This window comes from Rhinatrema bivittatum, chromosome 2 (genome assembly GCF_901001135.1).
Source record: "Rhinatrema bivittatum chromosome 2, aRhiBiv1.1, whole genome shotgun sequence".
Lineage (NCBI taxonomy): Eukaryota > Metazoa > Chordata > Amphibia > Gymnophiona > Rhinatrematidae > Rhinatrema > Rhinatrema bivittatum.
The window spans coordinates 41,869,830-41,893,591 of NC_042616.1; the positions used below are offsets into that span (position 1 = coordinate 41,869,830).

General features: G+C 44.8%; 1 protein-coding gene across 2 annotated transcripts in view; it reads right to left on the minus strand.

The window, feature by feature from the left end:
* The window catches only part of LOC115085916 (gastrula zinc finger protein XlCGF26.1-like), a 41,238-nt gene that overhangs the window by 12,193 nt on the left and 5,283 nt on the right, over positions 1-23,762 (minus strand). For both annotated transcript variants that reach the window (XM_029592454.1, XM_029592455.1), the window contains exons 2-5: positions 20,546-20,672; positions 19,598-19,711; positions 19,345-19,458; positions 6,573-6,704 (exon numbers count right to left, since the gene is read on the minus strand). In XM_029592454.1, coding sequence (XP_029448314.1) covers positions 6,573-6,704; positions 19,345-19,458; positions 19,598-19,711; positions 20,546-20,672 — 487 coding nt within the window. The remainder of the gene's footprint in view (positions 1-6,572; positions 6,705-19,344; positions 19,459-19,597; positions 19,712-20,545; positions 20,673-23,762) is intronic.

Here is a 23,762-nt window from a genome sequence, read left to right on the forward strand (position 1 = left end):
TTCTATACAAAACTGATGGCTGTGGGTGACTAACCCTAGTCCCATAATGATTACTCATGGCTGTGGTCTTAAATTTATTTTAAGTGATTTAAAACAATACTTTGTTCAGCCAATCCTGTTTAGGGGAAAATCCAGGGGCAATCCCCCTTTTTTCTTTTTGTTTGGTCCAGAGCTCTTAAGGGTATGATTTGCTCTCTCCACAATGGCTTGCCCTGTGGTGTTGTAGGGGATGCCAAATAAGTATTTAATGTTCAATTATTGACAAAATTCATGCAAAGGAATGGCTGCAGTAAGCAGGGCCATTTTTAGTTTTCAGAAAAGAGGGTAACCCCATTATCAAGAAAGTTTTTATGCAGTGATCAATCTTCATTCAGTAAAATAGCAATAAATGTAAATTAATCATTTAAAGGAAAAGTCATTTGCAGTAAGCAGAATCAAATGACAAGTATATTAGACATTACATTAAACATATGTTACACAAGACTGACATATATTCATTCATCTTGCAAATATTAATTTACACAAAACTGACACATTCATCCATATTCATTCATAGTCTTCTTGGCATCAAGACAGACTACAGATAACACATAATATGAGCTAAAAATCTTATCAAAAAGTTATCAAAAACAAAATTAGATCAAGGATCAAAAATCAAAAGTCAAAAGGTGTTTAGAAAAATGTTAAAATAAACTGCAAAGTGTTCATCTTCACATCTCCTCATGGCAGTGTCAATCTTGAAAATATTAAAAACTGGCATACAGCAAAAATTTATTAAGGTAAGGATTAAAGTGAAATTCTTACTTTTTTAACTTTGAAGAAATCAATTCTATCAATCAATTTAATAAAATCAATTTGGATTTGCAAGAAAAGGCTTGGGAGGGATTGCTTTAGATGTAGCAACCTCTGTCAGTAAAAATTATAAGGTTCAGAATTCTGTATAAATTTGTGAAAAAGAAAATAAAACTGAAGTGTCCTTAATACAGAAGGTCTGTAGGCCTGAAAAATAAAAACTATTATACAACAGAATTATTAAAACAATAATATAATATAACTTGTAGAATAACATAGCGCCTCCTAGTGGAGACCTCATCATTACATTATAGATTGCAACTATTGTTCCAGGTTGCAATCAATAATACTCTGAGCTTAAATTCAATGTGGAATATCAGAATAGAATTTCTTCTTATAATTATTAGAATAGGAAATTAAACACGCTGTTTGCTCAGCTCTGTCTGCTGCATGCTAAAGTTCGAAAGTATTAAAAGGATTAATAACAGATGAAGGGCTAGTGTAGTAATGCATTGAAGGTTGAGGGAAAAGATTTGGATCAGCAGGATATCTGAACTGTCTCGTGCCCCCCTTTGAAAGCTGCAAGCACAGTTAAAGAAAAGTATTAGTTATAACAAATATAGAAACTAGAGAGAGAAACTGCAGTACTAAGTCCAGGTTTTTTTCTTTCTTTTCAAAAGTTCTCCCTCCCTCCCCCATGAGTGGCTAGCAAGAGTTACAGAAAAAGGGGGGGAGGAGCAGTGTTTCTCAAAAGAAAAGAACTACACCCAAGGAGTTAATCCTTCAGTCAATAGAAACTTAAAGATAGCTTTGTTTAACAAATGACCACAGACAATGGCTGGCCCAGGATTTGCTGATTCTTTGCAGACAGATACTATTTTTCTCCTGTAGAGAAAATTGCAATAAGAATCTGAGCGCTGGCAATTCAAGCAATTGCTTATAAACTTAAATCTCAGAGAAATGGAGTCATTTTTAAATGTGAGCCAAATAAACTTTGCAAAAGGGAAACTTTCACATGTAATTTACACAGAATATTATTCAAATCTCAGTACAGTTTTTAACATAAGCTCTGCATACACTTTGTGTGGGGGAAATACTCTCAGAGTATGCAGATTTTTTGTAACTGAATTAAAATACTAATAGAAACCATTTTTTCCAATTTTGTACTGTCTGCACAGTTACTTTGCCTAATCTGTTCTGCAAGAGGTCATTGAAGTGTATAATTAAATCAATTTTTTCATAGTGATATTTTCTTTGCTTGTAACGCAGGAGTCTAATTAAATCCTTTTTTTCATAATGATATTTTCTTTGCTTGTAACGCATGCCCAAGATTTTACACCCTGATCTCTTTGAAGACCTGGGGGCATAGTCACTGCACATGGCACTCAACTCTATTGCTGCCACACCTAGTTCTTTGTTTCTTTCTGTAATGGGAAGGGCTTGAATCCCTTTCAATAATTCCTCTCTTGTGAGATTTCCATGTTCTAGGTGAAATCCCATGGTGGTTGGTGGGGGAAGGGCTTGCAGGCAAGATGGAGGAAAGCTAGTTTTTCTGACCTCAGTGTTTTCTATTTCCTGGGGCATTTTCTCTGAGGTGGATGCAGAGGAAGCCACAGGAGCCATGTGAGTGTGTGTCCCCAGATGTTCTATTTCATTTTCTGTCCCCCTTTGTTCATGGTTCTTTTCTGAGATGGGGAAGGCTTGAAGTCCTTCTAATAATTCTGTTTCTGTAAGGTTTTCTTTCTGCAGTTTCTGCTGAAATTCAATGCTAATCGCCCCACCCAGGCCAGGTGGTGGCTCTATTGTTCTCAAGGACTGCTTTTCTGAAGAAATGGGGAAGGTGTGAACTAGTTTGGGTGTGGTTATGGAGAGCTGATACAAAGAATTTGCTGGCTCTGAGGAAGACTGAGAAGATGGGGGAAGGGTATGTCTGCCTGCTTCTAAAGGCACATGGTTTGAAACTGCTGTTTTTAAACCTTTTTTTTCTTTGCATTCGATGGCTTCTGTACATTTTTGCCAAATTAATAATTGCTTGATGGGAGCTCTTGGAGCTGTATGAAGACTATTGCCTATTAAAATCCAGTCCTGGATATTCAGAGTTCCAGCCTCTATTGAATACCATGGGCAGCGGCAAGCTATTTCACTTATCAATTCTTCTAAATCCCCTATTCTGACTTGCGCTATTTCCCCCCTGGTGACAAAATAATGATTCTTGATTATTTTCTGCAGCTTTCTTGCATGACACGTCTGCTTAGCTGACAGATTTCCCCCCATACTCACGATTGTTGGGAGCAGATTTGCTGAAAAATTACTTACGATTAGGGAGCAAAATTCTGCTGCTATGGTAGCTACCTAGGCTGTTCCAGCCGAGTGAGCAGGGAGCATCACGGCGCGGGTCACCACATGTAGGAGTAATGAAGAGGCATCAGACAGCAGCATTCATGGCAGGCAGGAGGAGGGAAGGCAAAGAGGGCAAAGAGAGTTTGACCTCCCGAGCCTCTTCCTTTTATTGTACATTCATACAAAGGCAGATGATGTGTCATTACATGATTGGCTACTTTCCCATAGCAACAGAAGAGTCATTACACCATTGGCTTTGGCTCAGGGGGTGTGCACGGATCATATCATTGGCTGCTGAAATCTATACCTCCTGACTTTGTCCTGCCTCTGACTAGGGAACACCCAGCCCTTCTTTCAGGCTAACAGGATTAATTATAAGCCAGAGAAATACATGAAGTCAGGTATCCTCTCCTAGGCAGAGACTTAAGCACAAGTGATGCTTTTATTCAGGCAAATGTCAGGGAGAAGGGAAGTTAGTGTTTAACCCTGATGAAATGGCTTGCTGGCAAGCGCATATTTCCCACAGGGGGTAACTTGCTGGTGTGGCGGTGACTACCCTTAACCAATAAGCCATGATCCTGTTGATGCAACTCCATCATTGCTCTCTGCTTCTGTGGTAGGGAGAAAAGGGGAATTAGATTCAGGCAGCAACCAACGAGGGTCCCGACTTTTACTGTCTGGGAAACCGATGTGCAGACGTAAGGGGAAAAAAACACAGGACTGCTTCTATGGCCAAGTCCATAAGCAAAGCCCGTGAAGTAGCACTGTCTGAATTTTCAGGAAGGCTCATCCCCCAGTAAAAATGTTGCTAGCAGTAAATTTTTATGGGTTATCGTAAGGCTTGGGAGTAACTGCATGGAGCAGCAGTCACTACCCTCAAGAGAAATGCTGGATAACCTGCACGGTGCAGCGGATACTACCACGCGAGGCTTGCTGGGCAGACTGGATGGACCATTTTGGTCCCTTTCTGCCAACATTTCTATTTCTGACATTCAGAGGCAGCTTTCTGACTCTTGCTGTTATAAGCTCCTGTCGGATGGGCCTCCTGAGCTTCACTGGTTCAGTCTGGACCGGATCATCATTACCTCATAGCTCGGCAGGCTACTCAATCATTCCTGGGTGTAACGTGCTTCCCAAAATTCCCAAATCACTTTCAGATGCCCCCGGGTGACCCAGAGTTTCAGGGAAAGGCTCTCTTTTACAGCCTTGTCAATATTTGTGGAAAGGGTCTTCCATCTGTGAGTCTGTTCTTTGTCTGGGACTCTGGGCATTTAATTACAATGTTGAATCAGATGTTTTTTTCTTGTGATTTTAGATGCTGAATCATTATATTTGAATATTGCTCAGGAGGATGCCATCACCACTGTTTGAACTGCTTTGGCCTCAGGTTCCCACCTGACAACTTTTGGGTAGAATTAACTCAGACATCGCAATGGGAGCTTGTGTGTATCCACTTGGGTAATATGATTCATCTCTTTGGGCTCCTAAACCACTTTGGTTGAGATACATGGTTGTGTGGTTGGGGATGGATATTTTTGTATGCTTTTTGACTGGCTTAATACCCATGATCCCAATTTGCACTTCCAATACTGTAGACATCATTCACAAGTTTCATTTTTTGGATGTGCTGATTACTGTCAGTGAGGGCACCTTTTTGACTACTATTTTCGGGAAATCAATTGATCACAACACTTTGCTATAGAATGGTAATCAATTGTCCAGTACATCCTCCATCGTTAACCGCAGGATAACATCCCCGGACAATTTCTGAGACTGCGCTGTCTATACTCTTCTTGTGCACAGATCACAGCTTAGGTGCACTTCTTGAGAGATCATTTTTTGTCATGGGGGTTATCCAACACGTTTGCTCAAGGGCACTTTTAAGGGAGCCCTTTACTTTTCACCTCCCCCTGCTATTGAAACATCTAATAACCCAACTGATGCCTTGCCTTTTTTTGGGAAGAGGTGGTCAAGATTGTTCCATCCTTAAGCACTTTTAGCTATAGTTTTACTCCCACATCCCATTATTCATGAGTTCCACAATTCGCATTTCTTTGGGGCACGAATTTACAGTACTTACTGATGGCCTTGGATCTGCAAGCCAAATGTTTAAAACACCGATGCCAATATGGGTCTCCATCCATGGAGCCATTAAAACGCCTGCAGCTCGTCCTATTCCTTTTCTATATTTGTACATCCTGTAAACTGGAAAGCCTATACTTTAACTGGCATCTCTGTTTGTTGTTCCACAGGAATAGGGTATTTTATCATGTGCCCTTTGCCCCTTCTATATGTGGGCAAAACAGTTTGAATGTTGAAGAGCAGAATCCAAAGTTGACGCTTCTTTACTCTCACATCAAAATATTTCTGAGCTGAGATTTTCTCCAATTGAGGTACTTGCTGCATACGAATTTTTCTGACTCATTAATCTTTACCAGGAACAACTGTAGATTTATACCTTGCAGTCTTTGGCCCCAGAGGAGGGGCCTGAAATCGAGAGATTGAGCGGTTGGTGCTTTTTTTGAGCTCTTATATTTTTTTTCCCATTTCTTCCACCCAATTTTTTGCTGCTTTTTACAGGGGCTAGATTTAAATCCCTTCTGCGGATTTAGTGATTGGTTATCCGGTGTCATGTGATTTCATTCATACTTCCATTGTCCCTTTGTGTATAATCTTTGATTGGTCGACCTCTACCACATGATTTCAGTCATCTTTTTGGTTCTTTTTCTTGGCATCCTTCCTACCCAGTGAATGGCTGTGCCTGTCACATGTTCTTTTTAACTCATTTTTTTGATCCTCTTTAGGGTTACTATATTATTAACTTTTGTCTTGTTTTTGGAATCACTTTTGGGAGGTTGTTTTGTTCTAATTATGAAGCATAGTTACCTCGTGTTTTCTATTTTTCCTACATTGTACTTTTTGCTGTAAGTAGTTCTATCACTCAAAAATTGTCTGCTTTTATTTTTATATTGTATTGCCCCTCCAGACGCAACCTTTGAGCTAAACACGGCTCGTGTCCGGGGCTGACTGCTTAGGCATTTACTGATGCTTATGCTGTTTTCAAAATTCACTAAAGGCTACTGTTGCAAAACAAGATTGATGTGTGTATCTGAATCTTTCAAGGACAGTTCTAGAGGGTTTGGCAATACTTTTCTTGGTATTTTGATCACATACATGTGTCGCCATTTTCTCACCACTCTTTTGGATGTGTTTGATAAAAAATAAGAAAAAAAAAATATTATGGACTTTGATTATATACCTATGGTCCTCTGATCGAAAGATAAAGCCTACATATAAGCATAAAGAAAGTGGGCTAATGTCTGATGGTCCTTTATGTTAGCAAGGTGGCTTGTTAAAAAAAATGTATTAGAGGAATGCTTCATTTTGACTTGATTAGAGGAGTGCTATTTTTTGGACCAGACCATCACAAACTACATCACCTGCTTCATGCAGCTCCTCACATGTGCCTGTGATGGACAGGTCTTCTTCTTCCTCCTCACACCCCTGGGGCTCAGTCTTGAATTCCTCTTGCTTAAATCGAATTAAAATATCTGGTTTGACATTGGGGGAACCTGTTAAAAGGAAAAAAAAATTGTTACAATACTTTTAGAAAAATAATCCCCAAGCTTATATTTTCAGTACAAGTGAGCTCAGAATTATGCTGTGATCACAGGCAGAGCTGACAGTGCAGAGCTAAAGTAAAAAGGGTGTTACTGTGCTGATCATCATCAGAAACCTATAGCAGCAGTTTCTGGATCATTTTAACACTGAAGTGGGCAACTCCATTTCTGAAGATCCACAAAAATATCTGCTGTGGGTCCTGCTACTCTATAAAACATGCTGAGGATTTCTAGCATAAAGAGACTTCCCAAAACTGATGGTTTTTTCATCCAGCTGCCACAGATTATAAACCGTATTCTGCCTGGCACCACCAACTAGAAAACTGTTTCTTCAGTAAGGAGAGAATTTCTAAAAGCATTTACACCTTGGATACCCTGCTTTAGGTGCGAAAATGGGCAGCTGCACGGGAAGCAGATTCCACAATGTTGGGGCAATAAGAAAAGAAGGCCCTAGCCCTGGTCTGCTCACACATGTAGCATTGAAAAGTGGGCACTTGGAACAAATGGGAGCCCAGAGACTGCAATGCCCTAGAAAATACATACCATTGAAGGCCTTATTTGTTTTTTTTTTTTAAAGAACAGGAACATTCACCTTATAAAAGTTGTGTACAGGCACCAACATCTGAAATTGGTTTCCTGTGAAAAGCAGAAGCACATGTAGGTCCCTTAATGCAGGGGTGACGTGATAATAACGTGATAAACCTAACAATAAATGGGCAGCAGCATGTGGAACTAACCGTAGAGCCCGATCCACAATGTACCACAATAATCAAAGGGGCCAGTATTCAGTTGCTGAGCAGCTTGGCTAGTTAGCCGGATAAACCTATCCTATCCTTTTAACTTATGCAGCTAAGTTTGGTCATGCCGCTGACCTGTCCTAAAGTTAGCCGCATAAGTATATCTGGCTGACTAGCTGGGTAAATTCACAGGCATGCTTGCACTGCTGAATATGCTTTGCTAGTCAGCCGGATATGTTTATGCGGCTAACTTTAGGGCAGGTCAATCGGCATGACCAGAGTTAGCCGCCTTAGTTAAGCAGCTAACTCCACTTGTCAGAAAATATTTTATTATTTTGTGCTTTATTGATAATTACCTATATTCAGTGTAGTCAGTAATTAATTAGCCATAAGAGACATGTTAGCATTAATACCCATATGCCTTTTCTTATTTTAAAAGCCATGACTTTGGTCAGGGCCCTGCTGAACACATTTCAGCTCCTCCCTTACAGACCTTGAGAAAATAAAAGTTGTTTACGACTAATTCCTTATCTGTAGTGGGAAAGGAATGTTTCATTTTATGGCCTTAAGCAGCCTCAACCATTTGGTTACTCAGGCGCGTATCCTAGGATAGGGAGGCGTGCATATTCTCTTCTCTCAGAATTAAAAAGACTAAAAGATTGGTTTTTGCCTGGCACACCTTGGCATTAAATAAAAGACCGGGAAAATGGGCACCGCTTTAAACAGGGTAAGAAAAACTCCTATTTTCCAAATTCTGAAATGGATTACATTGTTTGAACCTTATTCAAGGTTTTTAGAAATGAACTTCTTCAAAGGCTAAAAGATAGATGTATTGAGAGAAATAATACAGTTAACAAAGGATCAAAGCATCAAAGAATTTCTAGGGTATAAAACAAGAAGCAGACACAGAAAAAAAAAAAAGGTGTGTGACTTTGGATTTTTCCTTACACGTGGACATAGAGAGACAAAGAGCGGGCTACTTCAGATATCTGGTAAAGATATAATCATTTATTCAAGCATATGAGAACCTTTAATTGCTATTGTTTCTAGATTGGCATATGTATTAGAAATGCATTAAATAATTAAATGAAATAATGTCATTGGTCGATATCTATCTAATTTTAATCTTTTCAGTTACCCTATTAATGGTTGTCACATTGATTGTAGGGTATAGTCTGGTAAAGTTAAGATTTAAACAATGTTTCTTAGAGTCATTTAGAGATTTTAATATTGATATCTTTCTTTATCTGAAATAAAGAAAATATTTTTTACTACAAACTGTCTGGTTTATTTTAAATGCATGCTGTGCTGCATGAATTATTGGTAAATGAAGTTCTGGAGTAGATAAGAAAACACATCTCTGAAATTAAACAGTAAACTTTTTGTCTAGAGGCAAGAAGGGTAAAAGGGAGATTTAAGTAAAGGGTTTTCATCCAAGCAGGATTCCCTGGTATTAGTTTTTAATTCTGCTAGGGGTGAAACTCAATACTTCCATCAAACCCTTTCACACACTCATTCCCGAAACACCTCCTGCCTGCCTCCGGAACACCCCTGACTTATAAAGGAGTTCAGTATCACCAGTCTGCCATTTAGACGGATAACTTTTCAGTTATCCGTCTAAATGGCTTTTGAATATCGACCTCAACGTGTCCTACTTCCAATGACTGGAGCACAGTTCTAAACATATCTGCAGAGAGCTGCAATGTCAAAGGTCACAACATTTTCAACTTACAAAAGGCCAAGTTGACCAGTTGGCAAATTTGTGGTTTAAATGCTAATTTAGAATCCAGTATAATCCCCACACTTCGCACGTCAGTTAAAATAGGGAGCTGGACACCATCCTAGGTGATATATTGATCATCCTCCCCTAGGGGAGAATTTCCAACCCACATAAGCTTAGTTTTTGGGACATTTAATACCAGTCCATTTGCGGACAACCATGACTTAACGTGTGTCATATAATCACCAAATTTGTTTTTAGGTATCCCTTTACGTTTACTACTGGGTGTATATAGCTGAATATCATCAGCATAAAGAAAATATTTAAGCTCTAGTGATGGACACATCTGACCCAATGGAATGAGGTAAAGGTTGAACAAAAGAGATGGAGGAGGTCACCAAATTTCGTCTCATGTGGAGTGGTTGGTGCCAATCTGTATTCTTTGTTTCCTATTCTCTCTAGAAACGAGCCAAACCATTTCAGCACCACCCCAGCGCAGTCTAGATGACCTGATCTGGAGATTGGGATGCTACGTGACAGGGTCAAAAGACACCGAAGAAACACAAGTTGAACTGAAATTCCTCTTCCACCACACTGCCGACCACAGTCTAAAGTATCCAGCAAGGAAAGCAAGAATAAATTCTGTGTTGGGCGCTTTCCAAAAGCCGAATTGACTGTCATGGAGAATATCATTATCATACAGATACACTTTTCTCTAAAACTTTAGCCAAGGTCGGTAGTTTCGACAACAGTGTATAGCTAGAAAGTTCAGGAACAGAAACTTTGTTCTCCATTCTGACTGCTTTCTCTGCAGTCCTTTTTAGTAGATTGTTAAATCATCTCCTGATTGATATGAAATGGCACATCTCTCGTGGCCCTAACATACCTAAAGGGGCGAGGGGTCAAGTGGGAAGGATGTGGACTTTAAGTTAGAGGTGACTCTACTTTACTTCCTTTTACGTTACTACTCGGACTTGTGACCATCTGATATTAGCTACACGAGGTCAATCTTGAACTGGATCTCTTAAGTTTGTACCCAAAAGTTTTTGAATATTTGCAACCTTCTGTTCAAAATAATCTGCCAACACATTGACCTCTGGTACAGGTTGCTCAGGCTCGATTGATTTTAAAGTGAACGATTTCGCTACATGAAGTAACTCTAAGGGCTTATTTATGGCTGTCTCTATGGCCTTAGAGTAATATTCTCTTTTAGTTTTAGCACAAGCAAACCTGTATTCTCAGAGGGGGTAATTTTCAAAAGGAGCTGTTCAAGGCAATGACGTGGGGCATGACGTGTTTTGCGTATAGACTTAGCTGTAGAAGCTGCCCTGTGCTTTTTCCCTTACGTCTGTGTATCAGTACCTCAGACCGTAAAAGCCGGGGCCCTTGTTGGTTGTTGTCTGAATCCAATACCCTTTTTCCCTCTGCCATTGAAGCGGAGAGCAATCATGCAGTTGCCTCAAAGCATTGGTTAAGGGTAGCAATCCCCATACCATCTGTTAAGGGCAGTAACTGCTGCGCTGAGCAGGTTACCCCCCCCCCCCCCCCCCATGCACTCTTTTCTTCATTTCCATCCTCTAGCCTTTAGGGATCCACAATTTTTCTCCCAGGCCCCTTTGAATTCTCTCACCCCCTCACCCAGCCCTTCCCTCTCATTCACTCCCCGTTCCTCCTAGTCACTCGCCTCCTTCCCTTACCTCCTAACTCACACTCTCTGCCTTTCCTTCCCTTCTGACCCCCTCCCTTTTTCTCTCTCTTACCTGCAGTCACAATATGGAGCGGTCATGCGCCACCGTCGCACAGGGTCTTCTTGCTGGCGGGGAGTGGGAACTCCACCAGCACCTCATATTGATGGGCCTTCTTCCTTCTGGTGGGGAATGGGAACCCTACCAGCACCTCATATTGATGGGCCTTCTTCCTTCTGGTGGGGAATGGGAACCCTACCAGCACCTCATATTGATGGGCCTTCTTCCTTCTGGCGGGGAGTGAGAACCCCACCAGCACGTCATATTGATGGGCCTTCTTCCTTCTGGTGGGGAATGGGAACCCTACCAGCACCTCATATTGATGGGCCTTCTTCCTTCTGGTGGGGAATGGGAACCCTACCAGCACCTCATATTGATGGGCCTTCTTCCTTCTGGCGGGGAGTGAGAACCCCACCAGCACGTCATATTGATGGGCCTTCTTCCTTCTGGTGGGGAATGGGAACCCTACCAGCACCTCATATTGATGGGCCTTCTTCCTTCTGGTGGGGAATGGGAACCCTACCAGCACCTCATATTGATGGGCCTTCTTCCTTCTGGCGGGGAGTGAGAACCCCACCAGCACCTCATATTGATGGGCCTTCTTCCTTCTGGCAGGGAATGGGAACCCTACCAGCACCTCATATTGATGGGCCTTCTTCCTTCTGGCGGGGAGTGAGAACCCCACCAGCACCTCATATTGATGGGCCTTCTTCCTTCTGGCGGGGAGTGAGAACCCCACCAGCACCTCATATTGATGGGCCTTCTTCCTTCTGGCGGGGAGTGAGAACCCTACCAGCACCTCATATTGATGGGCCTTCTTCCTTCTGGCGGGGAGTGAGAACCCTACCAGCACCTCATATTGATGGGCCTTCTTCCTTCTGGCGGGGAGTGAGAACCCCACCAGCACCTCATATTGATGGGCCTTCTTCCTTCTGGTGGGGAGTGAGAACCCCACCAGCACGTCATTTGAATGAGCCTGCATCGCGCGGGGCCTTCTTGCTGGCGGGGGAGTTGGAACCCCGCCAGCACTTCATTAAGAGTGCCACCCCTTTTTCCTTTATCCTTTAAGCAATGCCAAGTAAGGCAAAACCAGAGGGGTGCTTTGGAGAAGCACTTTCTGCCGCCTCAACATTTTGCCGCCCGAGGTGGCCTCCTCAACTCTGCCTCATTTTAGAACCACCCCTGGTATCTACTATTGCAGCAATTTTCAAAAGCCATTTACCTGAATAAAGTGCACTTACTTGAGTAAAGCCTATGGACAAGTAAATGGCATATATTGTAGCAATTTTCAAAAGCCCACTTACTCAATACATAAAATACTAACTTTATGTTAATTCTTTTGTAATTCTTCTACTGTAAGGGGCGGATTTTCAGAGCCCTGCTCGCGTAAATCCGCCCAAAACCGGGCGGATTTACGCGAGCAGGGCCCTGCGCGCCGGGAAGCCTATTTTACATAGGCCTCCCGGCGCGCGCAGAGCCCCAGGACTCGCGTAAGTCCCGGGGTTCTCGGAGGGGGGCGTGTCGGGGGCGTGTCGGGGGGCGGGCCCGGTCGTCGCGGCGTTCCGGGGGCGTGTCGGCAGCGTTTTGGGGGCAGGTACGGGGGCGTGGCTACGGCCCGGGGGCGTGGCCGCGCCCTCCGTACCCGCCCCCAGGTTGCGGCCCGGCGCGCAGCAGGCCCGCTGGCGCGCGGGGATTTACGTCTCCCTCCGGGAGGCGTAAATCCCCCGACAAAGGTAAGGGGGGGGTGTAGACAGGGCCGGGTGGGTGGGTTAGGTAGGGGAAGGGAGGGTAAGGTGAGGGGAGGGCAAAGGAAAGTTCCCTCCGAGGCCGCTCCGATTTCGGAGCGGCCTTGGAGGGAACGGGGGGAGGCAGCGCGGCTCGGCGCGCGCAGGCTATACAAAATCGATAGCCTTGCGCGCGCCGATCCAGGATTTTAGTGGATACGCGCGGCTCCGCGCGTATCTACTAAAATCCAGCGTACTTTTGCTTGAGTCTGATGCGCAAGCAAAAGTAGGCTGATCGCGCTTCTTTTAAAATCTACCCCAGTATGTTCTTATGTAAAAACATAAGACGTTGCCATGCTGGGTCAGTCCGAGTCTACATCAAGTCCAGCATCCTATTTCCAACAGTGGCCAATTTAAATTAGAAGTCCCTGGCAAGTATCCAAACATTAAACAGATCCCATGCTACTAAAACTGGTAATAAGCAAGGGCCCTTCCCTAAGTCAACCTGATTAATAGCAGTTTATGCACTTCTCCTCCAGAAACGTATTCAAACCTTTTTTGAACCCAGCTACACTAACTGCACTAACCACATCCTCTGGCAACAAATTCTAGAGCTTTATTGTGCGTTGAGTGAAAAAGAACTTTCTCCGATTTGTTTTAAATATGCCACATGTTAACTTCATGGAGTGCCCCCTAGTCCTTCTATTATCCGAAAGAGTAAATAACCGATTCACATCTACCCGTTCAAGTCTTTTCATGATCATAGAGACTTCTATCATATCCCCCCTCAGCCGTCTCTTCTCTTCTTTTTATATAGTATCTCTATATTATAAAAATGGAAAGGCTCTGCATGAGCATGTTGACGTGTCTGCTCATACGAGTGTGTCAACAAGCTCCCCAGAGCAGTGGGAGTGGCTTCTGACCACTAGGGAGGTGCAAGAGTTCCCAGGAAGATGATGGCAGAGCCGGCTGGGTTCAAAGGACCTACAAGTAAAGGAAGTGGTGGTGACAGAAGAAAGGCTGATGGGGGTTACACCAAGCCCCACCAGTGGTGGTAAGACTAGATCCAAGCCCAAGGGAGAGGGCGAAGGGGTAGGTGAGAAGAGTGTCAGAGAAGGTGGGAGAGGTGGGGCTGGCGAGGATGAGAGTAGTGGTGGAGAGGGAGAGTGCACACACCCTCTCCACCACTTCCCACTCTACCTCCCTCACCCCATCACAAACCCATTCTCAGAGCACAAGATCCAGTTAGGGTAACCCCCAGGGTAGGAGCAGACTGAACTCAGAAAAGGGATGGTCAGGCATCAGGGTCTTCTGCCTGGACTGGCCACTTCCCCCCTCAGGTTGAGCCCTTAGGTTCTAGTGGCCAGTAGGACTTAAACAGGAGAATAGGCACACAGGAGGCACCCACCAGAGCAGGTCAGGCCTCCAGAAAACCAAGCAGGGAACAGAAGGGGGCCCACAACGAAATCACAAGACAGGGAGTTCAGAAAGGGAACCACAGGTTCTGCTATCTGCATCTGCTGGAGATAGAGAAATACTACAGGGACACAAGGAGAGCACAGTCCTGATATAGGATACCTTTTGAGGTTTTCTCTGTCTCCATCTGCTGGAAAAGGAGGCTCAACCCACTGTCTGGACTGATCCGGGTACGTACAGGGAACTCAGAAGAGTTTAAGGTGGGCAGGCTGAAATGCTATCAGGGCTGGGATCATGGCCACCAGTAGGTCCTCCAAGCCATAGAGTTTGGAGGACTGGGCAGCCAGGACCATGGTGCACGGTGGGGCCCTGACTGGCAGAAGGCCAGCAATGCAGATAATCCCTTACACCCCTCTCCCCAATGCACACCCCCATCGCAAATGATTCCCCCATCCCTCATTCCCTCCAACTCTCACACACATCCCAACATCGCCCTAAAAAAAAAAAAAAAAGCCACCCTCACACCACCAACCTACTCCTACCTCCTACATTACCACCACCACTTCTACACAAACACTGTCACCCCTATACACACACATCACAAGCGAGGGAGGGACGAGGAAAGGGTAATGTTCCCCCTCCCTGACACATAACCCCTCCATGCCACCCACACACATCGGAGAGGGAGAACTGCGGAGAAAATGAAGAGTGCAAGGGAGAACGAGGGTATACCCTCCCCCCCCCAAAAAAAAAAATGTCTTTCATAATCCAGCACAGCCCAACCCCCACCACTCTCAAACACCCTTCCCCTGCCATGCGCCCCACGCACACATTATTTATTTATTTGAAATTCCCGCATACCGCACTTTCAATTAGTATTGGCCAGGGTGGTTTACAATATTACATTCATATTATTAGATATACCAAGACAGCCTAAGAGACAACATCGCACAGTATAAAACAAATTAAAATAAAATAACAAAACAATGGACAGAGGAGGTGGTGAGGAGACAAAATGGAAAGTGTGAGGGGGAACGTGAGCACACACATATACAGCAGTGCACACCCCGCCAACTCACTGCCCCTCAACATGCACCCTCCCAGACTCACAACCCCCTTACTCACCCTCCACACCCACCCCGTAATTATGGAAAGAAGGAGAGAAGGGAAGAGGAGGAAGACAAAGTGGGAAGGGCAATGGAGAGGAGGGAAGTGTACATATACATACACTCTCTCACCAACACACACACACACTCTCTCACCAACACACACACACACACTCTCTCCCACCAACACACACACACACTCTCTCACACCCACCCACAAACACACACATACTCTCACACTCATCCACAAACACACACATACTCTCACACTCACCCACAAACGCACACACACTCTCACTCACCCACAAACGCACACAAATTAACTCACATGGGGGAGGTGCAGAATTAGAGGGAGGGTAGGGGAAAGATGAAAGGAGGTTCTCTCACAAAACACATACCACCAAACTCACCCCTCCAGCTCAAAAACTCCTTAGCACCTCACTCTCCATTCACCTCCCAACAGCACTCAAATATCCCCCATTCATACTCACACCCTCAAATGATCTTCACAACCAATGCACACCATCCCCATATGGGTGGGGAGAAGAGAGATAGGGGAGAACATGGAAAGTGCATGGGGGAAAAACTGTGCACGCACACACACACACACACCACTCGTATCCCCATAACACTTACCACCTACACCATCACCACCAGCACACAAACTCCCCATCCTCCCACCACATACACCATCAACAAATATACCACCCCATGCCATCCACTCACGACCCCTGCAAGCCTTCCAGTCCACAGCTTTCCCCACTGAATCCCACATACACAGACACCTACCCCCATTCCTGCTTGATCTGAGAATCACTCTATGGAATTACGTGCACATGTCATGTTAAAGTCCCGGATCGCCCATGTCCCACCCAGGCCCCACCTAGACCACTCCCATACCCCTCCCCTTTTTTGGTAAAAAATGTTTGTGTGTGTAGCGCAGTGATGGCCAAACTTTTGAGCTCAGTGTGTCAAAATTCATTTTAAAAAAAACGAGCATAACTCGGGTGGTGTGTCACTTCTAGAAAAATCCATAATTCTATGATATTTGTAGCTCTAATTAATAACAAAAAGTTATAATTTTAATATATGTACTGTATTTATTAATAAAGCAAAAACAAATAATTCTTTACCTTACCTACTTAGTGACTTTTTTATTGCTGAATTTCATTGGCTAAATCTTCAATTAAAACTAATAAGGATTTTAAAAAGCCCCTGCTGTTCATACATGGGAGCTCTTGATTTCCAGTCACCCTGATATTGTCGAGGATTAGGAGGTTATCCTCTCTCACTCAGAGTCACATGTCCATTCTATCTCACACATACTCTGTCACATACATACACATTCATGCTCTTATACCCAACCATAACCTCTCGCTCTCACAGACACTGACACACTCTCAGGCTGTAAGATACTCTCTCCCCCTCCATACACCCCCCCCCCCCGCCCACACACACAAACTCTTTCTCCCCTGGATTTTCTCATACACACTCATGCTCTCACACTCACTGGCTCCCTCACATACACACAAACACACACACACAGGCAGGCTCCCCTTCATTTTCACACCACTCCCACTCCATCCTCCAGGCAGGCACCAAATCATTCTCACACACATACACCCCCAGGCAGAGTCCCATTCATTCACATGCACACACTAAAGGCAGACCCCCCTCTCTTTTGCCAGCAACCTCGGAGCCTCTCTCATTCCTCTGCTGCCATTGTCACTGCTGCCGCATGGCTATTGGGGAGGTGCCGATTGCTGCTACTGGCACTGAAGCCCATTCTGCTGCCTCCTCTGTGCAGACCCCGTGGGTTTCCACTTCCTCCATGCTGATCTCGTACATTGTGAGATCCGCATAGAGAAAGTGCTATTCTTGCACATTCAAAAAGATTACATGTGCCAATCACTTTTTGTTTACCTTTGCTGGCTGATCTTAGTTTTCTAATTGGTTGGTCACAGGCTTTTTTTTTCCACCTTCCCTTTCTTATTTTTTTTTGCCAATTCCTTTTATATTGTCTTTTTTACTGTTTCTTTTCTCTCCATCTTCTTCCCTCAAACAAACAGTCAGGTTCTCATTCTTACATGCTTTCTCTCTCTCTCACACACACACACACACACAGGCTCTCACTGTCACATGCTGTCTCTCATACAATCATTCATACACACAGTTCCTCACTGGCACATGCTGTCTGACTCTCACACACACAGGCTCTCTCTCACTCCCACATGCTGTCTTGCTCAAGCACAGGCTCTCACTATCACATTCTATCTCTCTCACACACACAGAGGCTCTCACATGCTGTCTCTGCAAACATTCAGGTCCTCACTCTCACACACAATCTCTCAACTCATCTCATACACGCATACACACACACACCCTCTACAGACCCTCAGCCTCTCTCTCACCTCTGGGCCTCCTCTTCGCGGGTCGCTGCAGGATGGGCTTTGTAGCGGCCCTGATCTTCTCGGGCCACGGCGGCCCAGCTACCGGGCCTCTTCCTCTTCTCAGGCTGCTGCGACTTGGGATTCACGGTGGCCCGTAAGCACTGCTCCTCTTCTGCATGCGCTGATGCTCCTCCTCCTTCATGCCCACGCGGCTCCGGCAACGTTTACTTCCGGGGCAACGTTTACTTCCGGGGCCGCACAAGCAGGAAGGAGGAGGAGCATCAGCGCGTTTAAACGCAATCTTTTTCTTCGGGCCGTGGTGACGTGAGCCTCACCACGGCCCTGCCCATCTGCCTGTCGCTGCGCCGCATGAGCCTCCCTGCGCCCGGGGGCACTGGGGGGGGTGGAGGGGTCCGGAGGGTGGGGAGATACTAAAAAAATAATTTTAAAGGGTCGGGCTGTGTTTTTGGGTTATCGGCTCGGCACAGCCGATAAAAAAAAATAATTCCCGGTAGTTCACGAAACGCTGCGCGTGTCAGCAAAAACATCTCGGCGTGTCACCTCTGACACGCATGTCACAGGTTAGCCATCACTGTGGGAAGTACACGGTTATTCGGGTGCCTTATCCATTGGCATGTGCTGGCCTGACTCATGCACATCTCTCCCAGTTTTGGCACGTGCAGGGCTTTTAAAATTGACCCGTTAGGGTTTAACTATTGAGAAGATTGGTATCGGCTGTTATCCAAAGCCGGACAGACTATCGGCTTGCAGAAACCCCGCATCAAACTCTGCCTCACAAGTGTTAATAACACCGGTGGCTTCGTAGATGTATCAGTGACCTTGTCTTTGTTTCTTGGTTGTTAGTTTGAGCGAGAAAGGCACTTTGCTTTACTGATGGATTATTTCAAAGCCAGGTGGTAAGAGATGGGGGCGGGGAGGGAATAAGTGCAGGACTTAACAACCAATAAGTAAGAGGGCAATGTCTGCAATATCCTAATCTTTCTCAATTGGACATGTGGCTTCCTCATACTCTTGTCAACAGACTAAAAGGCATTAAAATTTAACACAAGCATTAATGTGCATTAAACCCATTAATAACAGTTATCACTAATGCAATTTTGCAAGTTACTCCATGTAAGTCCTCATTAATATTAATGTGGAATATAATGTAGACCAAAACAAAAAAAAGAGTTAATGAGCTGTGTCACATACAAAATTATGCAAGTCAGATCATTAATATTAAAAATGGCTTAATGCAAATCACTTTACATAACACAGTTTCCATTAACCCACCAGCAACACTGATAGCAAGATTTGGGGGAGGAAAATGGCCTGCCCCAGACCTCCAACTGCCCCTTCCCCTCCAGCTCTTAATTCCGGCAACTCAGCCTACACTCAGAAGCCCTACCCTTTTTGGGATTCAATGGGAGAGGATGGAGGATGTAACCACAGGCTTAGTCCCCACACTCACGGTACTGCGAGGACTGTGTCACTAGAGCAGACGCCCAGGGGACAAACAGGGAAGGAAACATGGAACGGGCCTAGGACTGGTATCTGACAAAATCCATCATTGCTCACTGGACTTGCTCCTCCCCATGGCATCCCCTGCAACAGCCCCAGTTCCACAGCCCAGTCAGGTGCCCCCCCCAGGGAACAAGAGAGAGCCTGACCGAGTCTTGTCCCACCCAGAGCTGAATCCCTAAACGGCACCAGCAGACCTTGGTACAGGTGTCCAGGAGGAAGGTGATACTTGCCCGTTACAGAAGGGTGAATCTCTTCAGTCGTCTCTGATTCAGGAGGATCCACGAAGGACAGATCTTCCTCTTGTTTAACGTTTAGTGAGAACACAGATGTTACAATCGGAAGGCCTGCGATGAGAAATCAAACGAGGACCTGCTAATATTAGATTAGGAAATGGATGTAAAGTCTCCAAACGTTTGATGCTAAATCATCCATCCCCTGTGATCTGAAAATGCAAAGCCCTTTCTATCCAAAACACTTACTTACCAATACTGGGGTCAGTCAGGTTCTCTTTTCCCTCCCACTCACAGTGTTGAGTGAAATATTTCTCATCTTCCTTTTTAATTTTGAATATTGCATCAGGATTAAGAATTGAATAACCTGTCAATAAAAACAGCAAAAGTTGCATTTCAGATTTGTATTTGTACAACCGCTGGGGGGTTTCATGCATTTCCTATTCTGATGGGAGGGATGTGTATGCGATTGTGTCACTGGGTGTGCATTTGCCTGACAAAGCTTGCCAAGCAGAGAAAGTTGTAGGCTGACACTTAAGTAAAATTAAACCTTGGAGGATTTCTGCAATCATTTCTATTCATGAGCGTCCTAGGTGGAGGCACTGCAGGCGCCAATCATCTCTGCAAGCTTGTGCCCGCCTGGACAGGAGCTGTCCCCAACCTTTTATTATGGAGCATTTAAGAAGGAAAACCCGAGTCCTGGGATGTAAAGATATCTGTATCTAAGGATAGTGAGAGGAAGAAAGGGGACGTCTGACCTGTTACATCTGTTACTACCTAGAGGGGTTACATGTTCTTCAGTAGAGTTATCGAGTGCAGAGCTTCCCCAGAAGTTGTGGGAATCAGAGAGAGAGAGAGAGAGAGAAATCCTCTCTGGTTCCCTTGTGCCTGCTTTTGATATAGAGGAAAGAGAGACAGATTTCAGCTGCTCTTGAAAAAAAAAAAAAAAGCATCTAGTTCTAGTTTAACATGCAGATTTTATCTTATAAAACAAAGTATCTTTTGCTGGGCCTACGACAGTGGCGTCTCTCTCTCTGAGCCCTGGAGAGCTAACAGCAGCTCCCGTTGGCCTTGTAATGAGACTAGGTGCCAAGGCCTACATTTTAAGTGCCCATGGGATCTGGCACCTGGGATTTTTCCAGCCCTGTTAAAATGGCAGCACCTATTCTGCAAGGGTAGATGACGGCAAAGGCAGACTTACCCCGTGACATCAGGAGGCCGTGAATCTCCTTGATGACCTTCCTGTACAGCTCCTTCTGCCATTCTCCCAGAATGTCCCACTCCACTTCCCAGAAATAGGCAGCCACGTCGCTGAACGCCACCGATGCCTGGAACAGCAAACAGGACACCCCCCCCCTTCAGTTCCTTTTCCTCCAGATTCATTATAATGGGACCGATGCAATAAATGAGCACGGAAAGCGCCTGCTTTCCTAATGCGCACCCAGGCACCTCTCCTGGGTGCAGAACGCAATATGTAAATGAGGGGGGGGCGCGCTGCCAAGGAGGTGCTAGAGACAAATGTGCGCCCCCAGCGCCTCCTCGGCAGCGGGCGCCCAGGAGAGGGGGCTGTCAGTAGGTTAGGGAAACAGACGCTCATTAATTGAGCGTCCGTTTCCCTAACCTGACCACTGGCAGTTTTTTTTTTTTTTGTTTTGTTTTTTTTAACTTTTTAAAATTTTTGGTTCCTCCGACTCAATAGCTCCACGATATTAAGGCAGAGGATGTACAGAAAAGCAGTATTTTCTGCTTTTCTGTACAACTTTTTTGGGCTGCTCAGAAATGAACGCCTGCTCTGGGGCAGGCGTTCATTTCTGAGGGTAAAAATGCGCGGGCTGGATGCACATTTATTTTTACATCAGGGGTGAATAACTAATAGCCTCATCAGCATGCATTTCCATGAGATGAGCGCTATTAGTTTCACGGGGGGGAGGGGGGGTGTTGTATGTGCGTTTTTGGACACGCTAATCCCCTTATAGCAGGGGTGGGCAATTCCGGTCCTCGAGGGCTGCAAACCGGTTGGGTTTTCAGGATATCCCTAATGAATATGCATGAAAAAGATTTACATGCAGCTGAGGCAGAGTGCATGCAAATCTCTCTCGTGCATATTCATTAGGGATATCCCGGTTTGCGGCCCTCGAGGACTGGAATTGCCCATCCATGCCTTATAGCATAAAGGGGCTGTGGACGCGTATCCAACCGCAGGTTAAACGGTGGGCTCGGCTGAGTGTACCGTTTTGCGTCGGCCCCAGCGAGTGTGCGATATACTGTGCTATATGGCCTCTGGTCAGTAAGATCAGCTCTCCAGCAGACTCTAGTGGTGGTTCTCAACCTCTTCCTGACTCCGGTTCTCCTCTCAAGCATTCGAAGGCTTACTGATATTTTCTTCAGTCTTTATTTCAAAACCGAAACATGCACAACCATAAAAAACTATTACAATAATATAACTGCACAGAAGATTAAAAACAGTTTGTAATAGTTCTGAAATGAAGACTGAAGAAAAAAAAAATCAGTAAAAACTGTCTTTATTTTTTAGTTTTGCTTCTTTCTCCCTTTTTATTCCAGGGGGATTCCTATTCCCCCAGACGCCTCTCTCTCTTCCCCTCCTGCCTCCCTCACTCTCTACCCAGCATGAATATCTCCCCACCCTACCCGCCCCTTCTGTCTTTTCCCCTTTCCATGATGCTCAACACATCCCCTCTCTCTCTCGCCCCCACCCCACCCCAACTCTGCTCTCCCCCTCTCGTCCCTCCGCTTCCTTTCTTTCCCTTTCTGTCCCACAGTGCTACTGTCTCTCTCCCCCCCCCTCCCCACAAGTAGGATAATCTTAAGGTTTGACCAGGCAAAAAATAAAAAAGTCTCTCCCTAGCCTAGTGAAGCCGAAGGATTAACGTTCCGGGGTTAAGGGGGCTCCAGCAGGCCGAGGTGGGGGAAGAGCTCAGCGTGCTGCTGCTGCGCTTCAGTGGTGGTGATGGTAGCGGCTGCTTTGAAACTCTCAAGCCCATGGCAATGCAGAAACAGCTTGACCCGCGGCAGGCACTTCCTGTAATTTATCCTTTTCTCCTGCTGCCTCGGATTGCCTTTTACAGCTTCCTGTGGACTGCAGGAGAAGGGGAAAGCAGTCATTCCAGACCTCACGGCCAAAGATGAAATTTTAAGAACATAAGAAAATGCCATACTGGGTCAGACCAAGGGTCCATCAAGCCCAGCATCCTGTTTCCAGCAGAGGCCAATCCAGGCCATAAGAACCTGGCAACTTCCCAAAAACTAAGTCTATTCCATGTTACCATTGCTAATGGCAGTGGCTATTTTCTAAGTCAACTTAATAGCAGGTAATGGACTTCTCCTCCAAGAACTTATCCAATCCTTTTTTAAACACCGCTATACTAACTGCACTAACCACATTCTCTGGCAACAAATTCCAGAGTTTAATTGTGCGTTGAGTAAAAAAGAACTTTCTCCAATTAGTTTTAAATGTGCTCCATGCTAACTTCATGGAGTGCCCCCTAGTCCTTCTACTATCCGAAAGAGTAAATAACCGATTCACATCTATCCGTTCTAGACCTCTCATGATTTTAAACACCTCTATCATATCCCCCCTCAGCCGTCTCTTCTCCAAGCTGAAAAGTCCTAACCTCTTCAGCCTTTCCTCATAGGGGAGCTGTTCCATTCCCCTTATCATTTTGGTAGCCCTTCTCTGTACCTTCTCCATCGCAATTATATCTTTTTTGAGATGCGGCGACCAGAACTGTACACAGTATTCCAGGTGCGTTCTCACCATGGAGCGATACAGAGGCATTATGACATTTTCCGTTTTATTCACCATTCCCTTTCTAATAATTCCCAACATTCTGTTTGCTTTTTTGACTGCCGCAGCACACTGCACCGATGATTTCAATGTGTTATCCACTATGACACCTAGATCTCTTTCTTGGGTTGTAGCACCTAATATGGAACCTAACATTGTGTAATTATAGCATGGGTTATTTTTCCCTATATGCATCACCTTGCACTTATCCACATTAAATTTCATCTGCCATTTGGATGCCCAATTTTCCAGTCTCACAAGGTCTTCCTGCAATTTATCACAATCTGCTTGTGATTTAACTACTCTGAACAATTTTGTGTCATCTGCAAATTTGATTATCTCACTCGTCGTATTTCTTTCCAGATCATTTATAAATATATTGAACAGTAAGGGTCCCAATACAGATCCCTGAGGCACTCCACTGTCCACTCCCTTCCACTGAGAAAATTGCCCATTTAATCCTACTCTCTGTTTCCTGTCTTTTAGCCAGTTTGCAATCCACGAAAGGACATCGCCGCCTATCCCATGACTTTTTCCTTTTCCTAGAAGCCTCTCATGAGGAACTTTGTCAAACGCCTCTGAAAATCCAAGTATACTACATCTACCGGTTCAC